The sequence below is a fragment of the Scophthalmus maximus genome, chromosome 1 (assembly GCF_022379125.1).
Source record: "Scophthalmus maximus strain ysfricsl-2021 chromosome 1, ASM2237912v1, whole genome shotgun sequence".
NCBI lineage: Eukaryota > Metazoa > Chordata > Actinopteri > Pleuronectiformes > Scophthalmidae > Scophthalmus > Scophthalmus maximus.
In genome coordinates this window covers 22,090,432-22,115,743 of record NC_061515.1, presented here as the reverse complement: position 1 = coordinate 22,115,743, position 25,312 = coordinate 22,090,432, and the positions used below count along the sequence as shown (strand labels likewise).

At 43.1% G+C, this 25,312-nt stretch overlaps 1 protein-coding gene across 2 annotated transcripts in view; it reads right to left on the bottom strand.

Moving 5' to 3' along the window:
• Positions 1-2,581: 2,581 nt before the first annotated feature.
• The window catches only part of ahr1b (aryl hydrocarbon receptor 1b), a 29,512-nt gene continuing 6,781 nt past the window's right edge, over positions 2,582-25,312 (bottom strand). Inside the window, exons 4-13 of one of the 2 annotated variants that reach the window (XR_007031266.1) lie at positions 23,082-23,171; positions 21,309-21,435; positions 20,388-20,521; positions 18,607-18,812; positions 18,404-18,513; positions 13,790-13,931; positions 12,202-13,702; positions 9,555-9,753; positions 6,229-6,338; positions 2,582-2,707 (exon numbers count right to left, since the gene is read on the bottom strand). Coding sequence is in view for 1 of the 2 variants with exons in the window: in XM_035629713.2 (XP_035485606.2) it covers positions 9,595-9,753; positions 12,202-13,702; positions 13,790-13,931; positions 18,404-18,513; positions 18,607-18,812; positions 20,388-20,521; positions 21,309-21,435; positions 23,082-23,171 (2,469 nt within the window). In the remaining variant the exon portion in view is untranslated. Of the gene's footprint in view, positions 2,708-6,228; positions 6,339-6,404; positions 9,754-12,201; positions 13,703-13,789; positions 13,932-18,403; positions 18,514-18,606; positions 18,813-20,387; positions 20,522-21,308; positions 21,436-23,081; positions 23,172-25,312 lie in introns of those variants that run through there. The other variant, XM_035629713.2, reaches the window with a different exon arrangement.

The window sequence follows — 25,312 nt, the reverse complement described above, 5'->3', positions numbered from 1 at the left end:
CTCTTCATCATTACTCCCTCGATTTTTCCTCTTCCTCCTCTCCTTGAACCCCCTGATAGTTTTTTTTTCAGTATCTAGGTCAAGGTTATTTTTACACACACACACACGCACACACACATACAAACAGGATTTTTGGTGGCTCAGTGTGCGATAGCCCCTTGAGATGTCAGAGCTTTTAGGTCAGGCAGATGTGTGAGCTAAAAACCAGCAACAGGACAACAAAAAAATATTTATCTTTATCATTATTATTCATCATATACATCATCTCGTCAAAGTTGACACATCAACCAACCAGAAGTTAATAGATATTCTATTAATAATTAAAATATTATGTTTCAAGAGTGTGTTCACCTGATGGTCCCATGAAGGATTCAGCCAAAGGCTTCAGTTGTTAGGGAAAAGATAGGCTCTGTGAAATGCTGCTTTCTGATTGACTGGCAGGTGTCTGTTCAAATTGTTACAAAGAGATCAGGGCACCTTTTTCTTATCATTTCTTATTATCTTTTTTTTACAACTAAAAAAAAGATGAAAAAGAATTAAATTTGAATACGTTTGTTTGGAAAAGTCAATCAGACGAGCAGGAAGTGAAGTGAATCGGCAGAACATATGATTGTCGTCTGTAGTTGTGGCATTAATATATGATGACATATCCGCCCACTTCGTCTGCTGGGGTTGACAAAACAAATGCGCTGATCCAACCTGTTTTGCCATATTGACATGGGAGTGGTGTGTGTTTGTGTGAGATTGAATGTGGGGGTGAAAGGTCAAACCGTGCGGGTGAATGTGCTCAGTGAAGTGTCACGGCTGAAGATGCAGAGGAACATTTTTCTGTCAAACAAAATCAGAACAGAGAGTAAACACGTGTTTACAGTGTATACCATCAATATGTTGTACTGTATGTTTTATATATATTTAAAAAACATATCTGCAACCATAAAGGCTAATGCCAAGGCTCATATCTGCAGATATTATCTGCCAAGTGATATATGGGTCGAGTTCTAGTAAACATCAGAGACGTACTGTACTTACAGGAGGGACTGAGTCCTGTCACCAGGTCAGTTCATATTATACTGTTAATATGTGCTCACTACCATTTTGATCACTTGAATTTTTATGACACGTGTAACCCACGTGAGTCCTCCGGAAGATGTTAACGTAATGTTCATGATGTTTATCTGAAGCCTCACAGTTTGGCGAGTGTTTCATGGAGCCGTCAGTCAAACCTCTGGTCCCACACAAAAACTCTCATCAGAGGTTTGACCCGAGCGTCACGCTGAGGTCGAAGCCTGCAGGCTGCTCCCTGTAAAGGTCAGGACATTCAATCGCAGCGTCCCGCAGATGCACACGCACACACACACACACACACTCACACGTCCTCTGGAGGTTTTGTGACCTTTTAGCTCGCTGTGAGTCGACTTCGACCACCTGCAACTTCTGAACTTCGATTTTAGGAAACAGACGAAAACTCTTGAGCTAACACTGTCCAGCTATCAGGGAGGATTTGATCCATTTCGACAGACCATCCATTGGAAAATAGAGTAGTTAGGGTCTCTGATTTTTCAGCTGCAAAATATATGGAAGCCAATTAAATACTGACGCCTGTACGTCCAGCTGAGAAAAGACATTTTCTACAAAAACGACACTCCTCAGAGTGACGTGTTGCCAGAGTTGTCTGGATCCTGTGGAACTTATTTCCCTCACATTTAAAATTAGTCCTAAAATGCACCATTTATGCAGTTTAAATAATTCTGGCTCGGGTATGTAAGTGATCCACTGAGTCCTCAACATCAATTTATTGGGATTCAAATCAAGTAAAAAGCTACTTTACAACAAACAAATGTGAATTTACATTTATATTTATATTAGTGAGTAAGATATGAAGCTTTCTTATTGTATCGGCATAACCTTCCTTTTTTGGGTCAACATAAACATTTGATGAATGGTTATAACATACTGATGTAGCTGTCATAGGAGGCGTTTGAATTGGTAAAATTCTTTGTTTTAATGAGTGAATATGATGCGTCTTTAATCAGAGTTGTGTGTGTGTGAGTGTGTGTGAGCAGCCTGCTGGGAGTCAGAGCTCAGATCTGGGTTACCGTGACAGCAGGGGGGGGGTGGAGGTGGAGGTTGTGTGGGGGTGTTTGCTGCCTAAAAGCCTCCCCTGCCTGTTAACAGCGGCCATTAGCTCTCTGATTAAACCTTGATGGCAGCTTACACTGCGCTGTGGTCGGCTGTCGGGACATTTCTGTGTCACCCAGCGGCAGAGACAATACGGTGGCGATAAATTAAAGAAAATCCGGAGGTTTATCGTCAGGGCGTGGTCACACCATAGTCAACACAAAATACTGAATGTGAGCAGACCAAAGCGCCCTTTTTATCTGTTTCAAACCTCAAATGTTATTGTCAATCTTGAATTCCTGTCCAATTTCATTATTTCAAGTTTGCTTATTCATGTTTTATTGTCGGTTTTATTGTCTCTTTTATTGTTAAGTGCTACCACAAATAAAGCTCATGTTCATTATTCATTGTTGCCTCTCACAGAGCTTTTCCCCTCACTAAGATGTGAGTGTTTGTGTTTTACCTTGATGCAGGAGGAAGTGCAGAAGTATCTGCCTGTCGGGGTGGAGGTAATGCACATCGACAGCCCGACGGGTGGAGACGGGGTGTGGGCAGAGACAGAGAGAGATCAGTTTTTCCTGCTGCAGCTCTGCATATGGACCAATAGAGAGAAGAAAAAAGAGGGGAGGGGGGAAAAAATCAATCTGTCAGCGATCAATCAGAGCTTCAGTGGCTCTGATCAGTGATTAATATCGAGGTAAAAATTCACATTTAGTTGTAGATTGTTGTGATTTCAAAATATCAGAATTCACTTCTTGATCTTTTAATAGACAAATTAAAGGATTTCATATGACTTAGCAAAAGCAAAAACCTAAACAGCTATTTGTCGAGTTACAAAATTAGATCAATCAGAGCTTCAGTGGCTCTGATCATTGATTAATATCGAGGTGAAAATTCACATTAAGTTGTAGATTGTTGTGATTTCAAAATATCAGAATTCACTTCTTGATCTTTTAATAGACAAATTAAAGAATTTCATATGACTTAGCAAAAGCAAAAACCTAAACAGCTATTTGTCGAGTTACAAAATTAGTGAAAGGCATTATTGGAAAGGGAGGATGAATTAGACAGAATTATAACAAGACAGCAAATCACAGAAAACACCATAATACTTAGCGGCAACATCAGAATTACTACTTTAACTTGTCGTTTAAAAAACAGCTAACTTACTGTATATATGATGCATAGAATAAAAAAAAAAAGACAAGCTCTCAGGTTTTCACAAAATTACATTTCTATGCATCATATTTAAGTTAGAGGGTGTCGTCCTGAGCGGTTCGAAAACAGGTCAGCAGCTCGGCACTCGCCAGCAGAAACAGCACCGTGTCCGCATTTTTCCATCAGGGAAAATAAGGCCTGAGTGGTTATAGATGGCCACTAAATATTTCATATCTTTTTTTTCAATGCAGCAAGAGCGCCACACAACCACACCGGCTCCTGATCAGGTGTGTTAAATATCGGACACACAGGACGCTTACGGCGAATGCAGCACAGACACGGTGTGTCAGTGTGTCAGTGTTCAGCAGTCAACATGGGTCTGATTAAAAACATGTTGACAAAGGATAAGTTTTGACCAATTTGGCATGACGTCATAGCACTGCAAAACCTCTTGGGTTGTGCTATTATCATTTTATGTTGACTATGTATGACATGATGCCAGTTTAGGCATATTTAGGTCCACGTATGTCAGCGATAACATGCCTTTGCTTCAGGCGAGAGGATGTAAGCATAGCGGTCAAGGTCACCGGACACGTGTACATGCTACAGTAGGAGAACTTACACGCCTCCTTGGTGATACAAGTCCTTAAAAGAAACTAGTCAAACTTTATATGTTACAATCTATGTTTTAGTCTACGGTGTGGCATGTTGCTCCGTTCACGGCCGAGCGTTCTCGCAGCATGCAGAGACAGCATTGATCCAGCGCTGTGATAAACTGTCTTTGAACTATGCTTCATCCGTTTCACGTGAGTGAATTAATTCGATCTTCCTCATTAAGACGAATCTCCTCATTCATCTCGAGAATGAACTCTGACCATCAGGTTGGAATGGATATTTATCGGAAGATTGGTTTCTTCGGGTCATGACTGTGACATTATTTCTCTGACTTTAACCGAGTAGCTCATAGTTTAAAATCCAAAACCTAACAGGACTTTAATCATAATCCTTTTGTCATGGTTTTGAAAGGCTGAAATTAGCTGCGGTGAATTCATTTGTACCACTGATGAGATTTTTAAGAAATCCTGATTTGAAATTTTGTTGATTTTACACTTTCATGGATTTGTAATGAATATATTCTAACACACTGCTCCCTGTATTTAATGGACCAGTAAAGCACATTGAGTTTACTTGTCAAAAAATGTCCAACAATGAAAGAGTGGCACAACTTGCTCCTCAGATTTTGTCAATTCAATTTCATCTTTTGCATTAATATAATACATGATCAATTATAGCCCAGAAGATCTGAAAAAGCACTAAATTAGTAATCGTGACTCATTTCAGGTGTGTATCGGCTGTTCAAGGTTGAAAAACAGGACGTGTGGGATGAGAAGAACTTAATGTGACGTTTTAGTTTTGGCCTTTCGCCATCGAAAGAAGTGAATCCAGCACCATTATTAAAGGCGAGAGAAAACACAGAGTCATCCTCCTTCTGGTTTTCTAGGGAGCACTTGCAATGCGGTGAATTATCTCAATGACCAACGAAACAATACAATTTTTTTTTGTGCTCTCGGCTGCGTCTTCGTCATGCCTCCGTGAGGCTCGAACTCTCCCGGCGGGGCCCCTCGCAAGGGGGCGGCCTGTGGCGACGGGTGGGTGACGCAGCGGCCCAGGGAGGCTTAAGTGGGACACACAACATCTTGCTTGGATGATTGATCACGTCACAAGTGGACAAAGTTAACCGGCTGAGGACCGCAGGAGAAGAAAAACTCTCATAAAAGATTCCGGGGGAGGGTCATTAAAGATGTAGAGTTGGCAGCAGACAGTGTTCTGCACTCGGGGAGGAGAAGCCTTGTACGTGGCAGCTCTCTGGCTACTTGTTCTGTTTCTTTAAAAAATCAAAACATTCATTTTAATATTAGGAGGATGATTAAAATTCATTTCTGTCACCTCTTGTCTCGTCAGGGGTTAATTTCCTGGCTTCTTAAATTTAAAAAAAATCCTGCCTCTGGCTTTTTTTTTAAATAATTCATTCTGATTATAAATCTGAGCCGGAGCTGAAGGTGGTAAATTACTTAATATGTAGGTGGAGAGGAGGTGAAACGGTTTCATGGCACAAAGGAAACAAAATGGATTCCTCCTTGACCTCTTTTCCTCTCACAAGGATGAGGGAGGTTTGATTCTTAACACTGTTAATCCCTCTTGAGCGGAGAGTGGACGCTGTGTGAAACCTCGTTTTTGTATTCTGAATTAACCGAAACCTGCTAATCAACATGAGGTTTGAGAACCATTTCAGGAGAAATTTATATATATGTATGTTTTTTTAAATCACTTTATGTCCCTGCTGTCAGGCAGTAATGGCTCGCCTCCGGTATCAGTGTGTTTGTTTTTCTTTCGTGTGTGTGAGTTCACACATCTGCTGGTGCAAAAAGCACGAGAACGGATGGGTGGAAATGGACAGTAGCGCTGTGTGTGTGTGTGTGTGTGTGTTTGTGAGAGGGGAGATTTCAGTCACAGCAGCTAAAAGCATCCTGAGGTTGTTGGTGGCGTGTGTCACTTCTGTGTTTAACCTCTCTGAGGTCCCACAATGCAACGGCTGACTTGATTTTATCATTCTCATCTAAGACTGAGTGTGTGCGTGCTAATTGGAGTATCTCTCCATCTCTCCCTCATTCATGTCTCTTCTGTTGTCCTCCTCATTTATGTCTGGTTTGTCCCCATATTTTGTTCATGTGGAGCTGTCATTCAATACAAAATCATGAGGAAATAGACTTGAGAGGAGTTCTTTCAATCAGAGTAAACTGTTGTCCTGTCTCCTCTTTAATGATGTGCAACAAACACTGGCCGCATCTGTAGAGTAGGTAATGAATCTATCTGAATGAATGAATCCCAGTTCTTATTTTCTTACCTAACTTTCCTGTGTCAAGAGCTCAGGAGGCAATGTCTGTGCACTACCTGAAGGGATGGATGGGGGGGATGGGAAACAGGTGAGCAGGTCTGGTGATGGAGATGGAGAAGGGGGTACTACACTGACGCCTGGTGGGCAGGTGAGGAATGACAAGGGTCTGAAAAGACAAGAGGAAGTCAGCACGGACAAAGAAGATCCAAGAGAAAAAGAGGAGACAGCTGAGGGTGTTTGCACAAAATCCTTTATTTCCAGGATCCACGAGCACATTTCGACACACGGCTCGAAAGACAAACTGCATATTTTTATTTTATTTTAAAAGTTCCACTTACATACGACTACGACTTTCAGTGAGAAAAGTAGCAAAATAAAGTCTGTGTGCCTTTTTAAAAAGATTGAACGACTACCGGAGAGTTGGTTTCAAAGTTCAGTTCAATTTAAACTCTGACAAAATGGCTAGTAACATAAATATAAAGCAATGAATTCACTTTTTTGTAAAGGTAATCTGTGGACAAAGTGGATTTCAAAGATATACTTCAGGAGAAAGATTTTTCTCCCGTCACGTGTTTTGAAATATACTGTTTTCTTCAGTTAAAGATCAAAGGTGAGTCTGGGCTCACCGTTATGGCACCATTTTCTTTTGAGCTAAAGTGACAAACTGCCTTTAAACATGACATAAAGATAAAACACGCGACTCTCGGGAACAATATTCACACAACACACAGAGTTGTAAAATGCTTTTTTTCCCCTACAAGACTACTTCCAGTGCGGGAGAGAGTTTGTAAGAGCGGTGAGTTAAACGTAGTGCTTGAAACAACATCGATAGAAAACAGTTACTGTATATACATATACATACACACAAACACACACACACACACAATCTCACACACACTTTTTCTTTTAAGTGGCTGGAAAATGATTGTCTCCTTATAATGTTTCCGTCATACAGCATTTGATCCCACGGCTTGTTTTAAATAATGTGTTTTTTTTATAATAAAAGCCAGTTTACCAAAAAAAGCAACGAATAAAGAAAGAAAAACAAACAGGAGGCAATATCTTTAAATGCATTTCGTCGTTGAGAAGCCACCGATAACAACAACACTATTTCTGTAGTGAAATAAAAGCTTTCGTTTTTGAAACACCTCTTACAGTTTCACCCTAAGACATTCAACAATGGAGCAACTGCAGACACGCGTGTGTTTACATGTTTCTCATTTGGTTTTGAGTCGGTGCTAAATGCTGTCCAGTCCCTCGTCAGCACTCCGGCTTCTGGGAGTGAAGCCCCTCCTTCTTTTAGATGTGAGTAATACAACATTCATGTCATATCAGAAAATGAGCTAATTCATATGGTAAAAATATGAGGTGAAAAATCAGCCAGAAACGATAGAACGATAACCTTTTGTAAATGTAAACTATTTTCTAACTCCTTAATTGATTTTTTTGGCTCTGACAAAGTATGAGCATTTAATTTAGGTACAAAAAAGGTTTTAATGTGAGCAAATTGTTGTCCTGAATTCTGATATAAGAGGCTCACAAGATAACTGGTGAGACGTTTGTGTGCACACGTTCACAGTTGGACGTTAGAATGTCTCAGTTAAGTTGTTTGAATGTTATGCAGTGACCATTGCAGTATCCTTACGGAATAATGTTAATTATTAATAAATCAATAATTTCCGAGAGAGAGTAATTCCAGCTATTATCTAAAGTTAATCTGACATGACATGAAGGCAACATCAGTTTTCATATCCAACTGAGGGCAGTGGGAGTCAAAAATGTTACTAAAGACCAGTGTTTGTTGTCTGTCCCAGTTTCAGTTTCCTTACGGTTCATAAAAGTTAAAAAAATATCTCGTCTGCAGCCTGGTGGACATCTTTCTTTATCTCAGAGCACACAGTGTTTCCATTGAAGCATCTTTTCTGTCTGTAACACGCTGTTAAGTCTTGATGGTTTTCCACACATTCCCATAATGGCCAAGATATATGAAAATTATAAGAACAAAACAGATATAAAAATGTTTTTTATCAATGTTAATCTTCCCTCCATTTGAGTGCAGCTATTTTCTCAGTCATTGAATGATAAGAATTTTCGTGATTACAGGAAAACAAAACTCAAGAAACACTATCATGCATTTCCTCTTTCCCCTTCAGTTTGTAGTCTATTATTTACAATTAGGTCCTTGAAAGATTACTGTGTGCACGTAATGACATGACTGCGGGAGAAAGTAAGCGGTAGTCCGACAGGGGCCGCAGCCGCCGGGACAAGGCATTAACGGGAGATTTTCACACTGTCTCCGGTCAGGAAACAAAACAAAAAAATGCTATTTTGTTCGATTTCTGTGCCACCGAGGGACAAATCAGATCCTGTCTGATTATGTCTGTCACATACATGTTAGTGCACAACATCATTTGTAAACCTCAAACAGGCTAAAATGCAGCATTAGGATAAATGTTAAGTTGCCAAAAAAGCAGCAGCAATTCAAAAACTAAAAAATTAAAACTTTAAACTGCTTTCCCTCTTCTGATTTTAACCTTTTTTTTTTTTTACAATTAGTTTAAATCTCATCTCAACAATATGAACGATAAGAATGAAATGCTGTTTTTGTTGAAAGTAAAGCACCGGGACATACTGTACATACTACTACTTCTAGATGACAAATGGACACAATTACTGTGAATTTAAAATCTCCAGTTTGGTGGTTTATGCATGTTTCAGCACCTGCAGGTGATTTTTTAAAGCACACTACAATTTAACATAAAACATAAAGTTATTTTTTGAAGCCTCGGAAACCTGAAGGAAAATAATTATTAAAACGCAAAGTGTGCTTTAAGAAATGGTCAGCAGGAATGTGAAATAGTAAATATGAAAGTGAGTACCAGTGAGTATATTTCAATAGTCCAGTGCTGGAAACTCTGCTTTCTATCATGTCAAATGGCACTAAAATTGTTTTAACTGGTTGATTGCATATCATGGCTCGACTTTATCGAGTTTTTCCAAGTGATTTGAGCATCAACACTTTTCCAGAGTTACATTGTCTCCTCTTTTTTTCCGTAATTTTCTCTTCAGGACATTATACGGTGTATGTACAGATCAGATGGTGATGAGTTTTGTCTTCCAATCAGGTTTATGTTCACGTGAGTCGTCTGATTTGTGGTAAATGAAAACAAATCTCGTCCAAACATGGAAACAAAACTCCCAGTGAGCCCACAACTCAGCAATATTAAAATACGAAAACTCATCATACCAATCTTCAGGTTATCCTGAGACATCGAGAGAGATGCTAGGCAAGAGAAACTGATATAAAGTCCATCCTCTTCTTTTTCTATCCTATAACCGTTTCAGTTTAGTTTCTGCTCTTGTCTATTTTTTCCTCCTGTACCTTCTCTTTTAGCCTCATCTGATACTCATCCATCTTCCCTTCAGAGGAAAAATCCAGATTTCTGCGGGTCCTGCAGAGCGGCGAGTCCCTCAGGGCACGAGACAGGGAGGTCGTCCTGCGCCACTCCATTTCCATTGGGCATCAGACAAGTCTTGATGTACGCTGCGTTGGAGGCACTGAGGAGGCAGCCGTTCTCCATCTGAAAAAAAAAGAAAAGCAGTGGGGTCATGAATGAAAATTATACTCGCGTAATTGTATTTGATCTTTTTTAGTTTAGTTAGTTGTTCTATAACTGCCGACAGCTTTCTATTATGATCTTCTATTTTCCCACATGGCGCCAAATCTGGAAACTTCTCCGCCCACAACAGCTGACCAATCCATCCGGGAGCGGCTGAAAAGTCTGCAGGCCGTGTGCATTCAAGATTAAGCATCGAGGATTAGCATAGCATGCTGGTCCCTGCTTAGCATTAGTCATACATGTCAGTGAGTAATAAGCCATGTTTATAGTGTCTCTTTTTTCTCCCGGCAACTATCACTATGACTGACCTCTCTGCTCTCTAGCTTTATTGATTAGCTCTGAACAAGCTATTGATTAATTGTAAAACATTTTTGCATTTCTAGTTATTTGTGTTAGTTTCAAATAAAATGAATGGTTTCTTTGCCTCAGCTATTCGGGTCATCTCTTGTTAATTGTCACAGTTAATGAGTCTCCATGATAATAAATATGAATATAAATAGTCAAAAGATGAATCGATAATGGAAATAATCTTTAGTCGTAGCCCAAGTACTGATGTATATTCAGTTTTAGACACTTGTCCATGACAGTATCCATTTTTTTTTTGATTGTAATAGTTTTTCTGCACTGCACCTTTAAACAGATGACAGTAGATTATTTTATGTACGGAATGCAGGCCATCAAAGGAAAGACAATCAAACTGCAGAAGAATCCTGCCCCTATGTCAGCTCTGAAAAGTCTCTCTCTCCGCGTCGCCCGCCTGCCTCCCTCCCTCCCTCCATGTCCTGTGTTCGCAGCATAAGGTGATGATGACAGTCAAATTGTAGGTCAGCACTGCTCATGCTTGACTGCCCGGGCCTGCCAGTATTTTTCTTTCAGCGACAGTCGCTGACCCTGAAGAATAACAGTGGACGCTGAATCGGGCGGGGATGAATGGATGCCTGCCGGGGTCGGCCATCTCTCTGGGCCGACCGCGGCCCGTCCCGACCTTATTCTATCCATTATTGTGCTATTTCTCACTACTGCCTCTTTGCTATTCTGTCCTCTCTCACTCTTTCTCTCTCTCTGGCCCATTCTATGGTGTTGAATTATATCTCCTTTGTATGTTTGTTTTTCCCTCAAAACATCAGCGATGCTTTTCATAATTTGTGCATTTTTCCTCTTATGGCATCAGTGCCACCCCTGTCAACGTAGGGTCATGGAAGACAGTAACAATATCACGATGGGAACTTCTCTGGAGCGACAACTATGCGTCTCTTTGTACTCCACAGTCCTAACTGCTCTGCCATTGCTGGACGTGTTTTTTGTTGGTCTTTAACAATGAATTTTTGTTTCCCCCTGAACCTTTGCAGTCTTAATAAGCAAACCAAATGTTGTTGGGGGCTTCCAATTTTGGAGTGGGTAAAAAAGGAAGGAACACCCTCCTTGGACTCAAGTTGAGATCAAGGAGACCAAGGAAATTACTTCCAGAAAGAAGTAGATAGAGGATTGCTAGAAAGGCAAATAATATAATTTAAAACTTAAAATTGCAAAACTACTTAGCAAACATAATCCTTAACCACCATAGAACCTTTAGAACTGATAAAATCCCCCAGTACTCACTGAATGAGATTCTAGTCGACTATTTTCTCAGGCTGTGTTGCTCTGACCCATCTTCCTCTTATCTTATTTACATGGCTTGTCCGGTCGCATCATCACAGTTTACACTGAGCCCCATGCCAGCCCAGGGCCTCGGTGTGTGTGCTGACACAGAAAAAACTATCTATTTTCATGACAGTGAAAGAGAACAGCGCAGGGGGTCGAAGGGTCAGGTTTGTAGATTCCGCAGCCCTCGGTTTGTTGACGTACAACGATATCTGAGAGCAACACAGACCCGAGGCCTCGCCGGTGGGCACCAATCAAAAGGTCTGGCTCACAGATCACACAGTTTTGAGCAGAGTTGGCAGCTTGAGTTGTTGTGAGATGGCAAGATAGAAAAGAGAAGGACAGAGCAGGACTGACATACGACAGAAGATGGGAGAGGGATTCAGTTTCAGGATGACTGCTGCTCACCTACAGCTGGGCATGCGGCGTGTCAAATATAACTATCTGTTTCATAAAATTTATTTCAGTAAATGGACGATTGAACCAAAGAGGTATTTAAATGCTTGATATATTTAAATGTATTGAAGATAAGTTATGATATCCATAACTTCAAGGCCCTTAAAACTCAATTAGCTTCTTAATATGGTGTGGATGATGTCAAATTTACCAATATTTGAATCAAAATCTACTGACTCTCGCTATAAATGTGCTGAGTTTTTCAGTGTGCCTATAAGGATGTTCATAACCAAACACAAAGCAATTTTTTGTTGCGTTACCCGTGCAGTTTCGACAGTTTCTGCATCATCTAACATTTCCCCGGTCTCTCACCTTGCTATGAGCCGCATCCTCTGCACCGCTGAAGATGCTGTAGGCCTCTAAAGACGGCAGGCTGTGCTGCGGCGACGACAGGCCCAGTAACTGCTCGAGGTCAAGCACAGAGCTCTGGCTGGGACACGGCGGCAAACAAGACGGCGGAATCTGAGTCTGCTGCAATATCTGCTGGTGTTTCTGGTGACCCTGCAGCTGGTAGGGCCTCTGGTAGTGACAGACATCCGGCATGGTGACACCGTTCAGTAGTGTGCCGCCTGCATATGGCACGTTTGAGATGCTATAACCCGTGTGGTTGACCTCCGTGTTTGGTGGAATGGCTGCATGTCCGTTTGGGTGTAAGACGTAAGATCTGCTCGTCGCCAGTTCAAGCTGATTCTGGAAACCAGGCGATGAAGCCCTCTGGCTGTTTTCCAGCTGGTGGTGGACTGAGTGCTGGTCCTGGTGGAGCTGCCACTGTTGACTCAATTCCAGAAGTGAGTGGAGGTGTTTGTGTTCACTGTTCAACTGCGAGGCTTTGAGTACAGTGTGTGGGTGGTGATGGGCGTGGCTGCTGGGGTGATGGAGGTTCTCTGCCGTGACCGTCAAGTGACTGTTAGGAATGCCAGGTGAAACGCTGGTGTCCGCAGCTCGAGGCTGGGACTGGATCTGTCCCGGTTGAGATTTCACCAGCTCACTTGCACGGACGTGCTGCTGCATCTTTTGCGACAGCTGGACGATGGGCTGCCTGCTGCTGTTGGGAAGAGCCGGAGGGACAACAGTGGTCAAACATGCCGGCTGGGAGACGCCCGGCACCGAGTCTGCATTCGGTGGATGGCCTGAAAGTCCAAATCCACCTCTGTTCCCTTGTTCCTCTCCGTCGGTGCCGCTCTCCAGGGAGTCGTGAATGTAGGAGAGGATCTCATTGTTGGTGAGAAGGTCGCTGAGGGTAGGGATGTGGTTGGTGTCCAGCTCCACCTGGATCATCCTCTCGTCCAGCAGCAGGAGCTCCAAGTCCTCGGCGTTCAGGCCCAGATTCTCCAGAGCGCTGAAGAGCTCACTGTTGGAGCACGTCTCGTCACCGTCCAGAGACAGGGAGTCCAGTGTGGACAGCAGTGGGTCAAAACTGGATGTTTTACTGTTGCATCTTCCCGTCTCCCCATTAGATACAATATGCCAGCTGTCGGCACCAAATAAACTGCTAAAACCGCCGGTCTCGCTTTGCTGCTCGCTAATAAGGCTGCTCTGGTGGGACATTTGAGGCTCTGTGTTCGGTTGGCAGACGTACACGGACTCATCCTGACTCATCAGTGCTCCCAGCAGGGACTTCGGGTCCAGGTCGTCCGCGGAGCTCTTGTCCAGTTTGCCCTTTTTGGACTTGCTGCCTTTGGCTTTTCCCTGGAAGGAATCCGGGAAGCCGTGCAACGGATGCCCGGTCTGGTATAGCAGCGCCTCTCCTGTGGCGAAGGTAAAAGGAAGGTGCATAGATCGCTTGGTCAGGTGTTCCCCTCCTTCCTCATCCCTGCGGAAGCAAAGGTTACAGATTCGAAATTAATAAGATAAATAAAGTAAAAACTCAAAAAACAAGCCAGAATCATTGTTCACTCACACCAAAGGCCTCTGGGTGGCAATGATGTAGTCTGGCTTTCCGTTCTTGTAGACGAGCCGGGCGTTAGCCTGGACCCACTTCCACTGGTTGTCCTTGGTGAGCAGCCTGAAGACGGTAAGGCCGCTCTCGCCTGTCTTTATCACTGGAATCACATTGGACGAGACATTGGAGGCTCTGTGTCACTGCTGTTTATGTTCTGCGTGCCCCGCAGTGTGCACACACTCACGCCGCAATTGCTCACTGGGGCTTTCTGTTGTGACGGACGCTTCGTGTTCACTTTGGCTACATGCACATGTTACAATACCTGTTTGCACACTCTCATGCAACCCAACACACACACACACATACACCATGCCATCCTTCTAAATCCCTCATCTCCAAGCTCAGTGTTGTGTCTGTGTGTGTAATTGTGGTGCAGGTCGTGTTTCTGTGTTGTCTTGTTTCTGAACGAGCGCGAAACTCAGTCTCAATTCTCCTCATAGAAAGACTGTAAGTTAAACTACTATAGCACAACTGCCACCAACCAGTCACGGCTGTGATATGGTAAATATTACGAGTGACAATGTTTTAAAAATTTCCTTGGTGGACACAGATGTACATATTCTGGACAGGGACGCTACTGACCCCACATAAACCCTGCTTGGTGTGTGTGTGTGTGTGTGTGTGTGTGTGTGTGTGTGTGTGTGTGTGTGTGTGTGTGAATGTACCAGTGAATTTAGGGGCCAATATGCATCTGCAACTGTACAGATTGAACAACAGTGAGTATTATATGTACAAGAAATCGGATTTAAAGTCTGTTACAGCAAAATCTTTCAAAAGGCATTGTGTGCTTTTTTCATCATGTGGCTTCTGTTGTTGTCCGTGTATGCCTGTGCCGAACCTGCCCTCCCATCTGTGCGAGCATTAGAGCGTGCCGAATATGTATGTATTTCTACATTATATGTTTCCAAATGCATATGCATGTATTCCCGTATCTGTATGCATGACTACATGCAGTGTATGTGTATGTGTATGTGTGTGTGTGTGTGTGTGTGTGTGTGTGTGTGTGTGTCTGTATATGTGTTGTTGTGTGGCTGAGTGTGTCTGGTAGCAGTGATGCGGGAGTTGAGGGCACCATGGTTACGACTAACCGGGTCATCCGGTACACAAGCTAAGTAGGACACTTGACTCTCGCTCGGAGATTTCCCTGCATCAACAACAGACACACACAGCCTTTGTTTGTTTGTATGTCGCATGTGTTACAAATGTTCTGTGGAGCCAAACATGAGACGGGGCTCAATACTATTTAAATCTGACTATACACTGATCATGTCTGAGATATTAAAACACCAGTTAGTTGGAGGAATCTCATTAAAATTCCCTCTGGAGCCAAGTTACAGCCTTGCCTTCATATCTCTGGTGAACTAAAACAATATAATACACTAATTTAAATAAAATTTGATTCAGAGTAGGACTTTCATTTTTGCCTTTTTGAGTTTGTTATGTCTTTTTTACTTTGTGGTAAACTGAGGAAAATGATGATGAAAAGTCATGTTAGCAAAAAACAGGTGAAACTGTGTAAATAGAAAAAAATATATATACAAAATAAACATTTATATTGTAGATGCATATTTAAAAGGGGAAATACAAAAACTTAGGCAGGAAAAACAAAAGCTAAGGCAGAAGGTTTTTGCTCAGTGTCTCAGAAAAAATTATTTGGGATTAAATTAAAGGAGGGGTAGGTGATTTCGAAAACCGCCGCAAAATCCGACTCGCTTCCTTCAGACCTCCATCCCAAGCCCCGCCCCCCTCAACACATAAACGCGCACCGCTGCCTCAGTCTGAGTCGGAGGAGGAAGACCCGTGGCTTATTCACAAGTAAGAAAACACTGGACATTATCTTAATATAAACGTAAACAATGAACGTGGATGATGTCGGTGGGCACATTTGTCAAGCTAACATGTCAGTGTTGGGAAATCTCATTGAAAATAGAGTTCTGATACAGTAACTTGTTGCTGGCTAGTCAGCAACAGGCTGCCGCAGGCGAAGCTAAAACATAAACACGGTTAGCAGTTCTACACAGACAACAATTGTTTTGAGATTATATTTTTAAACTTCAGCACATTTCAGCCATATTGTGACGATGAGACAGCTGCAGCACCTTCACAGCTTTTTTTCTGTTACTGTCTGTGACACAATGGAGGTGGATGTTGTACAGGACAACATGTTGTTTAGCACGTCAGAGCTTCCACGATGAGTGTTGTTCGCTAAGACTGAGTTTACTCCAGACTCTGTTCAATGTATCTCATCATACATCGAATCATTTATCATGTATCTGATCTAATCATGTGTTGCTGTACAGGCCAGAACTCGAGGACTGAGCTTGGAGCAGTGACGTGACACGAGCCTGCTGCTTCACTTACTGCACCTCACATCAGCAGGTGCTGCTCCACCGGGCCGTCCCGTTGCAGGTCTACTTGTGTCTGCCAGAACTGCCCTCAGACGTGGAAAGAAAGTGCTGTGGGCAACTTCATGACCCCCGTGTCCAGGCTGCCACATATGGAGGTTTACATTTTGCACATACAGTATTTTGTGCAATAAGGCCTTTTTCTTATACTCTCAGCATAAACAATCCAACGATTACATTTACCTCTTCACAAGCTGCACAAATAATTAGAACACAATGTGTTATGACACCTGTTTATTTTTTTGGAACATCATACAATATACCAAATATATATTATAATATTAGCATAAACAACATATGTACAACAATGAAGATACTGTCTGCACAGGGTTTCCTAGCTCTAGTGTCAAAGCTGGTCTGTCGGCTGACGGGTCAGGGTGTGCTGTCGTCGACTCTGAGGCAGTGGTCCTGTAGAAAGAATATCACAATCAACATTACTGTAAAAGACTGACAAAACTACAGCAGCATTATCTGCAGTGACAAACACAGTTTTTTGTGTCACCTTTTGTGGGAGCCAAGTATAATTGATACCAGCCACTCTTTCATATATATTTGTGTAATGACTTTGTTTAGATAAATATTGAAGATCATAACAAGTAGTTCTGAGGTTCAGAATCTGTAGGGAAAAAAATGAAAACAACCCACCTGGCATAAATGTTTACACTTTGGAATTTTTTACAACATTGCCATATGGATGTTAAAGTAGCTTTTGTACACAACAAAGTTACCACTTCATGCTCAACCTACAGTATCATGAGCCGACTCGCCTGGTCCTCTGCTGACCTGCTTCTCTAGCTGTTGACGGGGATCGTCTGGTCTCAGTGTTCTGGTCCGTGGCAGACAACCTCCAGGTCCTGGACTTCTTCATGTACAACTTGCTGTACCTGGTATAAGAGAAAGGAGGTCAACTAAGTGAAATATTCATATTACCTTACATTGAACAGTACTTTTCATTTCATTTCCTGCCCGTCGTCCGGACCATAGTCTGGGAGCAGGGAGACGGTTTCTCTAGGGCCCAAGGTCTGCATCGCTCCAGGACCTGCCCCTAATGCCCGGCGTTGCAGCATTTATTATTGCACACAGACTGCAACATGCACATCAACTGCTACTACAAGCACCCCCCCCCCCCCCCCCCCCCCCCACACACACACACGCGTAACGCTACGTCCCGTTCAGAGCGAATATAGATAAACAATCAAATGACATTTGCTCATAACAACAGTGACGACACCCGGCGAACACGCAGGCAGCTTTAGCTGTAGATACACACAAGCTAAGGTAGCGTTAGCTTACTTTTACACACACAAGCTTCCCAACAGTTCTGTTGGTTACACAGTTCGAGAACATAAACCGCTTTCACCAAATGAAGCAGAAAATTACCTTTCACCCTCTTCTCCTCCCGGATTTGACGCCAGCGGTGAAGAGCCACGCGATGTTTACTCTGTTCACTCCTCCTGTAGTCTCCAACCTCTTTGTGTCCGTAGCCGTCTCCACTGCTCTTTCTGTTGCGACCGGGAGCTGTTGTAGGCACTTTCTCTGCCGTTCTACAACTCTTTTTTTCTTGAGTTCAGTGCAGCAACTCGTCTGCTACCGGGCGATGGCGACCGGCAGCGGCAACCGGCAGCTCCGGTTGTTTGCCGACGCCGTGCAGGAGACTGGTCACGCGCCCGACTGTGTGGTGAACGAGCGGAGTGTGCGCAGGTAGGAGAAAGCAGGTTCATCCAATCACTCTCTCCGGTCAGAACTTTTCTATTTGTCGTATTTTTTACAGTCCTGCCGCAGATGAGGGATTGTTTTCGTTTCAGTGTCGGATCATTCAATGTATTCATCGCTATCGGTTTGTTACGAGGGTTTCAAGTAATATGACAGAAAGTGCTTCTCACAAAAAACGCCTACCCTACCTTTAAATTACTGACCTGATTTTAGCTGCGGTACATTTTTGTTTTAAAGAAAATGCTATATTTGTAGGTATCTGTCATAAAAAGTACAGTAGCAGAAGCTTTGCTGCCCTGCACAAGAGTGCCTTGGTAGGCTTTATATTGGACGATCAATCCATATTAAAATTTCAGTCCTTTTGCACCAGCGACCTTTCGGTTTCAGTTGGATTTGCTAACTGTGAAATTCACTGTGACATGAACCGTGCAGACGGCAAACAGCTGTGACTTACTTCGTACGTGATTCTCGGCACAGTACAGCATGTCGGCGGCGTGGATGAACTGGTAGCCTGAACCTCGAACTCTCAGCTCCGCCTCCGTGTAGCCAAGAACTATTTTACCCCTTAAAAAACACAGTGGATACACACATGAATTTAACACCCGTGCACACACCCAGACATGAACTACATAACTAGGAATTTTGAGAAGTAATTACTTTGCGTCACAGGCCATGGGTGTGAAATCAAGCTTGTGCTTGGTCCTGAAGATCATGTTCCTTGTTCTGATTTCCAGGATGGCTGGGGGCTGGACGGGCGTGGCGATGGCGAAGAGAGCGAGCTGATGTGGCGCACCATCCTCGTCGTCACACAGCCGATGGCTCTGACCGTGGAGGAACTTCAACCGACCCTGGATGTTCAACGCCTGGAAGGACGGATAAGACTTCACGTCAGTAAATCTGTGACATTGATTGGGGGTTATTTGCGTCATCACAGTGAACAAATAATAAGAGAAGGACGACAATCTCTGATCCCTGAATTTCTTTTCTCCCTGTTTAGCCCATATTTATCGTCAACACACTGGGTCCATTGTTTTTCTTTATAAAAATCCCCTCCCACTCTTCTTCCTCTGACCACATGACTTATTGTACTGTATATACACAACTTAAACACAGCATTTAAGAGACTGGGACTTGTGGTGATTTTGTGGGGGTTTTCTTCTACACTGGTTAAAGAGAAAGACAGTTTTTCTTAGAAATTGGCAGGAAAGGGTGACACAACGGTCACGAATCAACATTGACGAAGTAAAATAAAAATTTGAACCAGCTATGATGATGATGTACTGATTTTTTCTGTCTTATTTTTGTTGTAATTGATTCAGTCTATGTTTTCAGAGCCAGCCTAGAATGTAAGAGCTGACTGTTCAGAAACCTTGGGGTTTCAAGTTGCGTGCAGTTTGGGATCAACAACCACCAGCAGCCAAAAAACACCTAAAAGAATTCTCTCCTGTCTGCCTCTCGCCCTGTGGCATCTCGTTTAAAGACCCACCTTCTTCTTCTGTTAGCTCTGGTTAATTGACTTTGGTGGGTTTAAGAGCCTGCAGCCATGGTGTCAGGAATCTAGCCCCGAATAGCAGGAGGGATTACGAAAAAACAAAGCCATAGCGACCAGTGGACACAAGTACCGACCTGGCTTACTGCTCACGCAAACGCAAACGTACTGGGAGGGAATACTGGGAGATGCGGATTTGCAGCCATCCGTGGGCCCTGCTGGAGTGTCCTCCAGCAAGAAGTTCCAGACCTTGACCGCCGGTGCAGCATCATGTGTATGGCCCTTGAAGTGCCTTGCTCATGGGGGGACCAACCCCTATTTTCTTTTCCTGGGCAGGTTTTAGGGTTTTGCGCTGTCACTGAACCACGGCATTTTTTTTTTCCATCTGCAGCTAATTGTCTTAGTTGGAGCAGACGTGGCCGATCTGGAGCTACAGACCCTGACTAACAAGTTTTCCCTTCTTCCCTCGTCTCCTCCAAGCGATGGGGATTAAGACCTTTTTCCCCACGACCCTGAGGCTCTCTTAAGGCGGATTACAAGAGTAAATGGTGGCTTCTGATCCCGGAGGGACTCTGAGGTGGCACGCCATACTGCTGGCAGCACCAACAGGCCCCAAAACACTAAAAAAACACTAATATGGACTCATTTTTACCACTTTATTTGATAAGAAGTATCTACAGAGTCAATTTCAATCATCAACATTATTTTGGAATACAACTAAACTCTATAATCGTGGTGGTTATGTCAGATTACACAACTAATATGTCTGTTTGAAAATCCCAAACAGACATGTTTTGAACAGGTGCTGCAGTAGTGATTTTAAAATTAATCAATTTTTAAGTTCCTGTTTATATGTGATAATAGGTCAGCAGACATTACATGATACATAAATATGAATAAAAAACCTTCCTTTACGGTTTTTAGGAAACAAATGTATCTTAATTCTTACCAAGAAGCCAGAAGAGTTGTCCAGCAGGCAGCGGAAGCGGCAGATGAAGCCTCTCTCCAGAAAAGAGGAGTTCTCGGGTGGAAGCTGGTCAGGGTTGTAGCTCACCAAGAAAGGAGAGGACGACGACTCACCATCTGAGGATATCAAATATTTCATTTTATGGTTATTTTATTATGATATATTTACAGTAAAAGTGTGTGTGTGTTTGTGTGTGTATGCTTGTACAGTTTGTTTGTCTCGTCAACTGTTGACCCTTACCTAATTCAAGATGACACGTGTGTGTATTTTTATGTGTGTACAGCATGTACAGTACAGTGTGAGCATGTGAGTTTGTTTTTGCTGCTGATGTGTCTGCTGCTGCGTCGCATATATGTTTGCGCGCTGCGTTGGTAATCGTGCACATGAGTGTGAGTGAGTGGGTGAACTGTAACATTTAGATCATGTCTCAGGGTCCCGCAGTTAAAGGTCACCTCTCTCTATGACCTGGGTTTACAGTAGATTTTACAGAAGGGCACAAGGCTTTTAATCTGTAACGCATCTATTTACAGAACATGAGTTTTTAGGGAATTCTCACATAAATAAGACGATTATGGGACACTAAGATCTTCCACTCTATACTGGAAGATAATAGTTCCACAATTCCAAAACAAACAACGCGTCTCAATTAAAATTGCCATAAAATTAAGACTAAGGACACATTCATTACATATAAATTATAATTAATCAATGAGTTCCAAAAACAATAATTAATGCCTTTCATGGCATTTGTGACATCCTCTATCATTCTCATATGTTTTACACTTTACCACTGGAGCGTTATTTACAGTTTCGTGTCAGTTTAGCACAATTCCGACCTCACATCACAGACGCAGCGTAGAGATGCTGCCGAAGTGAACTGGGTCTGTCTGCAGGAAAACCGACCTGTTGTGGGATCCGTGGGGGGTCCCGGGCCAGCAGGGGGGTTGAGGGCCCAGTGTAGGTTCCTCCTGAACTCCTGCTGGTCTTCAGTGTGGATCAGCTCAAACACACTCTGATGCATCACATCAGTCTGGCAGGAGGACAACACACAGGGAACAAGAGTTCAGGATACTAGTTTCTCTTTATTTCATTATCCTGTATTTAACCAGGAAGGTCCCGTTCTCTTCTGCCAGGGAGTCCTGGTCAAATAACAGGTATTTTTAATACAGTATAGTACACAATTAGCATAGATTAATTCGGAAAAACCCACAGCACTTAAAATTAAATACTAGAGAAATCATACCACCCAATTTGAAAACTCTAGGGCGCAATGTGAGACGAATGTGCGTAAAGGTGGGATGTTTCGTCGGGGGGATTACTGTCAGCCTGCTACCCTCGGGGGCTGCGTTTGATTCCGTTTGCCTTGAAGTGGAGCCAAGAGAAATCAAGTGTCGCTAAACGTTTCATTCAAACAGCTGAAACAGTGCCAAAGACCTGCCGTGACCCCGATGTCAAGGCCCAGCCTGACCCCCCCGGCCGAGGACAGGCCTGGAAGCGCCTCCCCGCCGTGGGAGGGCTCAAAATCACCAGCGAGGAATTTGGACAGGCAGAAGTGTTGGGTGAAGTACATTTCAAACAGAGGATGAAAAATTAAAAACAGGAGCTCTCATTAACACTATTTATGCTTGAGGCAAACCAGCTGGGTGCAAACTCCAGCAACGGTTGTTTTAAGCAAATATAAGAAACATCCCGGGAGGGATAGAGGAGAGCTTTGTTTAGCTCGCACAAGACCCTGAGATAATTTAACAACTGCCGTGACCTCTTTTGAAAACGACTGGACTTTCACATCCTTTTTCTCATTCGAAACTTCTAATTTAATTAAAGTTTCATCATCTAATGTCTTGATTCTTGTTTTCAGTGACGGAGGAAAAACTACAAAACCCTCCACACGTGTCACCACAAATCCTGTCACTCCTCTTCTCTTGCTTTCTCTCGGCATCCCGCTGCGCGGTGTCATTTCCGAACACTCCTCTTCAGCTTCACCAAAGATATAGGTGTGTTTGATTAATGAATGCTGATGCGCCTCAGTTGGACGAGGAAATGAGGGGTGAGAGGTGACGGTCACACCCTTGACTTGCGACGATAGAGCCTGTGTGTTTTTGTGTATGTGTGAAGGAACAAAAAAAAAAAGATGTGTGAATGTGTCGGAGCACAGTATGTCGGTGTGGGGTGTGTTATTGCGTCTGTGTTTAGATGGTGCGTCAATGTGCGTTAGTGTGTGTGTGTGTGTCGGAGAAACAGTCAGGCAGACTTTGGATAATTTGATAATTACATTCTCCAAATTGAGATTAGACTGGAGGCTACGCTGCTTTGTTGTGGAGCCAATTGGATTAAACACCTCTCTCCATTTGTGCGTTTGTTTCAGTCCACTGGGCACCGAGGACGACGAGTTCGCTTTTGGCATCCCTGCGCTCGTTAACCCCACCTCGCCTCGGAGACACCTGCCTCGCAAGAGCCGCCCCTCTGCGGCCTAAAATAATTCCCCATAATCCAAAACATATTTAGTCTAACTACTACGACAGTGAGACTATAAATGGACACATATGTCCACAACCATTGATTAGGTTTGTTCACTGATCGGAAATAAGTTCTAGCAAACTTGACGGTTCTTTTCGGGGTTGAGATACGCAACGTACATTTACAACAAGTCTAAGAAAATCTCCAGGAGGTTTTTACCTGATGGAATCCAAGGTAATCCTGGATGGTGTGGGAGCAGAAGAAGATGGTTCCCTCTGCCGTCACCACGAGGACAAAGCCGTTCAGGGCCTGCAGAGAGTAGACAGACTGTTTGTTTTGTTTGAGGGAAATAAGGATTTGCGTCACATTTTATCAGGAATGTCCCCTCACGAGAAAACATTAGACAAATAGAGACGTTCCGATACGGCTGAAAATGTCGGATTGGCTTTTAAAACAGGAAAGAAATAGACGAAATGAGCCAGGAGAAAGGAGAAAAAAAAATGTTTAAAAGAGGGATACAAATTTTCCCCGAGATGGAGAGAGGAAAGCGGGGGAAGAGGAGGTGTAACGCTGCAGCCGGAGAGTATACGTTCAGTTCAACGAGAAGTCACGCGGAAGAGGGAGGAGGGATGGGGATGAGAAGGAGGTCGACAATGTATGACTAACACCTCCATCATCGCTCCTCTTCCTCCTCCCCTCTTGTTTTCCTCGGAGGCCCTCAGGGCCTGGTGGGGAGGTGATGACACTGAGTCCCGCCGCTGCGATGAGTCACAGCGGCATCCTGCCAGCATCCGCCCCACACCTCGCCGCTGATGATGATGCTGATGATGATAATGATGGTGACCTCCGTCGGAACACAGAACAGCCGCGTGTTCCCATACACTCTGCGGGATTTTTTCCACGTGCGGGGCTCGCGGCGGAATTCCTTACGTTTCATATCGCCGCTGTCGGGTCAAAAACTTTGCATTCCCATTTGAACCCCGTTTTCAAAATCCATTACACAATGTCAAAAATGCATAAGCATCAGGCCTGAAACAAGACAGTTTCTCTTAGCTGCTGAATAATTCACATTTTAAGGGGGTTGGGGTCTCACTCATCGGCGCGAAGGGGGAAGAAACAAAACGGACTTCTTTCAACAAAACCTGAATTTTGCTTGTTCTCTGTTCTGCTTTTTGTGAAATGCTAAATACGCATACACACACAAATGAGCATACACACACCCACATATACATTCATAACCTCCTCTTGACTTATCATGCAGTGATGTGTTTGAACAGTCACATTTATTTCTGGGTTGACAGAAGTTCCTATTTACAGTGGGCCCCAAAAACATGAATGAATGAAACTTGGATGTCAACGTCCACGTCAGCTATTCATTCATATCATTCACAGTCGCACTGATATAAAACATGTATGACCTGGAACAGTTATCCACCCAAATTACTTTCATCGGTATTTATAATTGCAAATATAATACTTTGGGGTTTTAGGCAATTGGATTGGACAAAACCAGACATCCTAAAGACATCCCCTTTGGGAAATGATTAATGATTGGCTGACATTTTAAAATCTAAACCATGAATTAATTAAGTATAGAGTTGGTAGTAGATAAATCAATAATGAAGATAAAATGACTAATGGCCTGAGGTTTTGTATTTGCAGTCTTGGCCAATTTTTGTTTCAAGTTTTTAGCCCGGTAAGTTCGACGAAATAACCACGCAAAACAAGATTCACATTTTTATCAACAGACCTTTAGTTTTGTTGTTGAATTAAAAAAAAAATGATGCCTGAAAAAGTCCACATGATCACATTATTCTTGGATTAAAGATTAAAGATTTAAAAACTGCCAAAAAAAGGTGTAAGTCTATTGCAAGTAGCCATACCCTGAACTGTCAAACACACACACACATACACGAACACTATACGCAGAGGGCAGTGGAATACATGCACTGTGTTTATAAATATTTACTGTAGACTCCTCTGTCTGCAGAAAACACATCACACTCTCTCGCTCTCATGTTTGGCCAACCTCTCTCTCTCGCTCTCTCTCCAGAGAGAGAGAGTGTTTGTGTGTGTGTGTGTGTGTGTGTGTGTGTATGAGAGCAGTGATGTATGTTGTCTCTGCAAGTGTGTTACCAAACAGAAAACATGTCTATGATTAGCATAACGGAAACATTCCTCTAAAAATATTGTGACTCAAATCAGCTGCTCGTTATGTTTCCTTTCCCTGTTTCTTCACGAAGCAGCAAAGGTCATCGTGTTTCAGTCTGACCTCGCAGACACACACACACACACACACACACACACACACACACACACACACACACACACACACACACACACACACACACACACACACAGCGCCCCCCTTCAATAATAAATGTGTTCACCGGCTCTGTATAATTCATAGGCCGCTGTCTGTAATGGAATAGAGCAGCTGAAGTCAGGAA